This window comes from Plasmopara halstedii (genome assembly GCF_900000015.1).
Source record: "Plasmopara halstedii genome assembly, contig: Scaffold_410, whole genome shotgun sequence".
Taxonomy (NCBI): Eukaryota; Oomycota; class Peronosporomycetes; order Peronosporales; family Peronosporaceae; genus Plasmopara; species Plasmopara halstedii.
The window spans coordinates 74,490-74,967 of NW_020187331.1; the positions used below are offsets into that span (position 1 = coordinate 74,490).

General features: G+C 42.7%; 1 protein-coding gene across 1 annotated transcript in view; it reads right to left on the bottom strand.

The window, feature by feature from the left end:
- Positions 1-345: 345 nt before the first annotated feature.
- The window catches only part of PHALS_09250 (hypothetical protein F442_07443), a gene marked incomplete at both ends in the record, with an annotated part of 1,115 nt that continues 982 nt past the window's right edge, over positions 346-478 (bottom strand). Inside the window, one exon of the mRNA XM_024724717.1 lies at positions 346-447. Coding sequence (XP_024575565.1) covers positions 346-447 — 102 coding nt within the window. The remainder of the gene's footprint in view (positions 448-478) is intronic.

Genomic DNA, 478 nt, shown 5'->3' on the forward strand with positions numbered 1-478 from the left:
AGAGTTCCTTCATTTCCATGGCACACGCCCTCAATGTAACGGTGAACCAAGAACGGCTACAGTCGGTAGTTTTACCAGGTCTCGTAGATTTAGTGTTTAAAGCACAATTGTATCACACCTCGCGAATATTTCTATTTGTCTCCCCTTTTGAAATAAACCCTAAAAAATTCCCCGGATACGCATCGCGTGTTCAGCGGGCAATCTGTTTCACAACTTGAATTCAAGCGTGGCACCAAATTCGTTTCCTATAGCTCGTGTTTTGTATGATGAGTTAATGTTCTACTTATGTATTGCTTTTCGGTGAGGTCATCATTTGACGGCCTCAAAGTTTGTGTTCTTGGTGTGTCACTTATGAATGGTAAGTATCGTTGTACTTTCGAAACATTTCTCGCTCTTTGCTCCGCATGGTGTATGCGACGTGTCACACGGCACCTTGCACAGAGGAAGCTTGATTTCCAAGAGTATACAAACTCTAAGT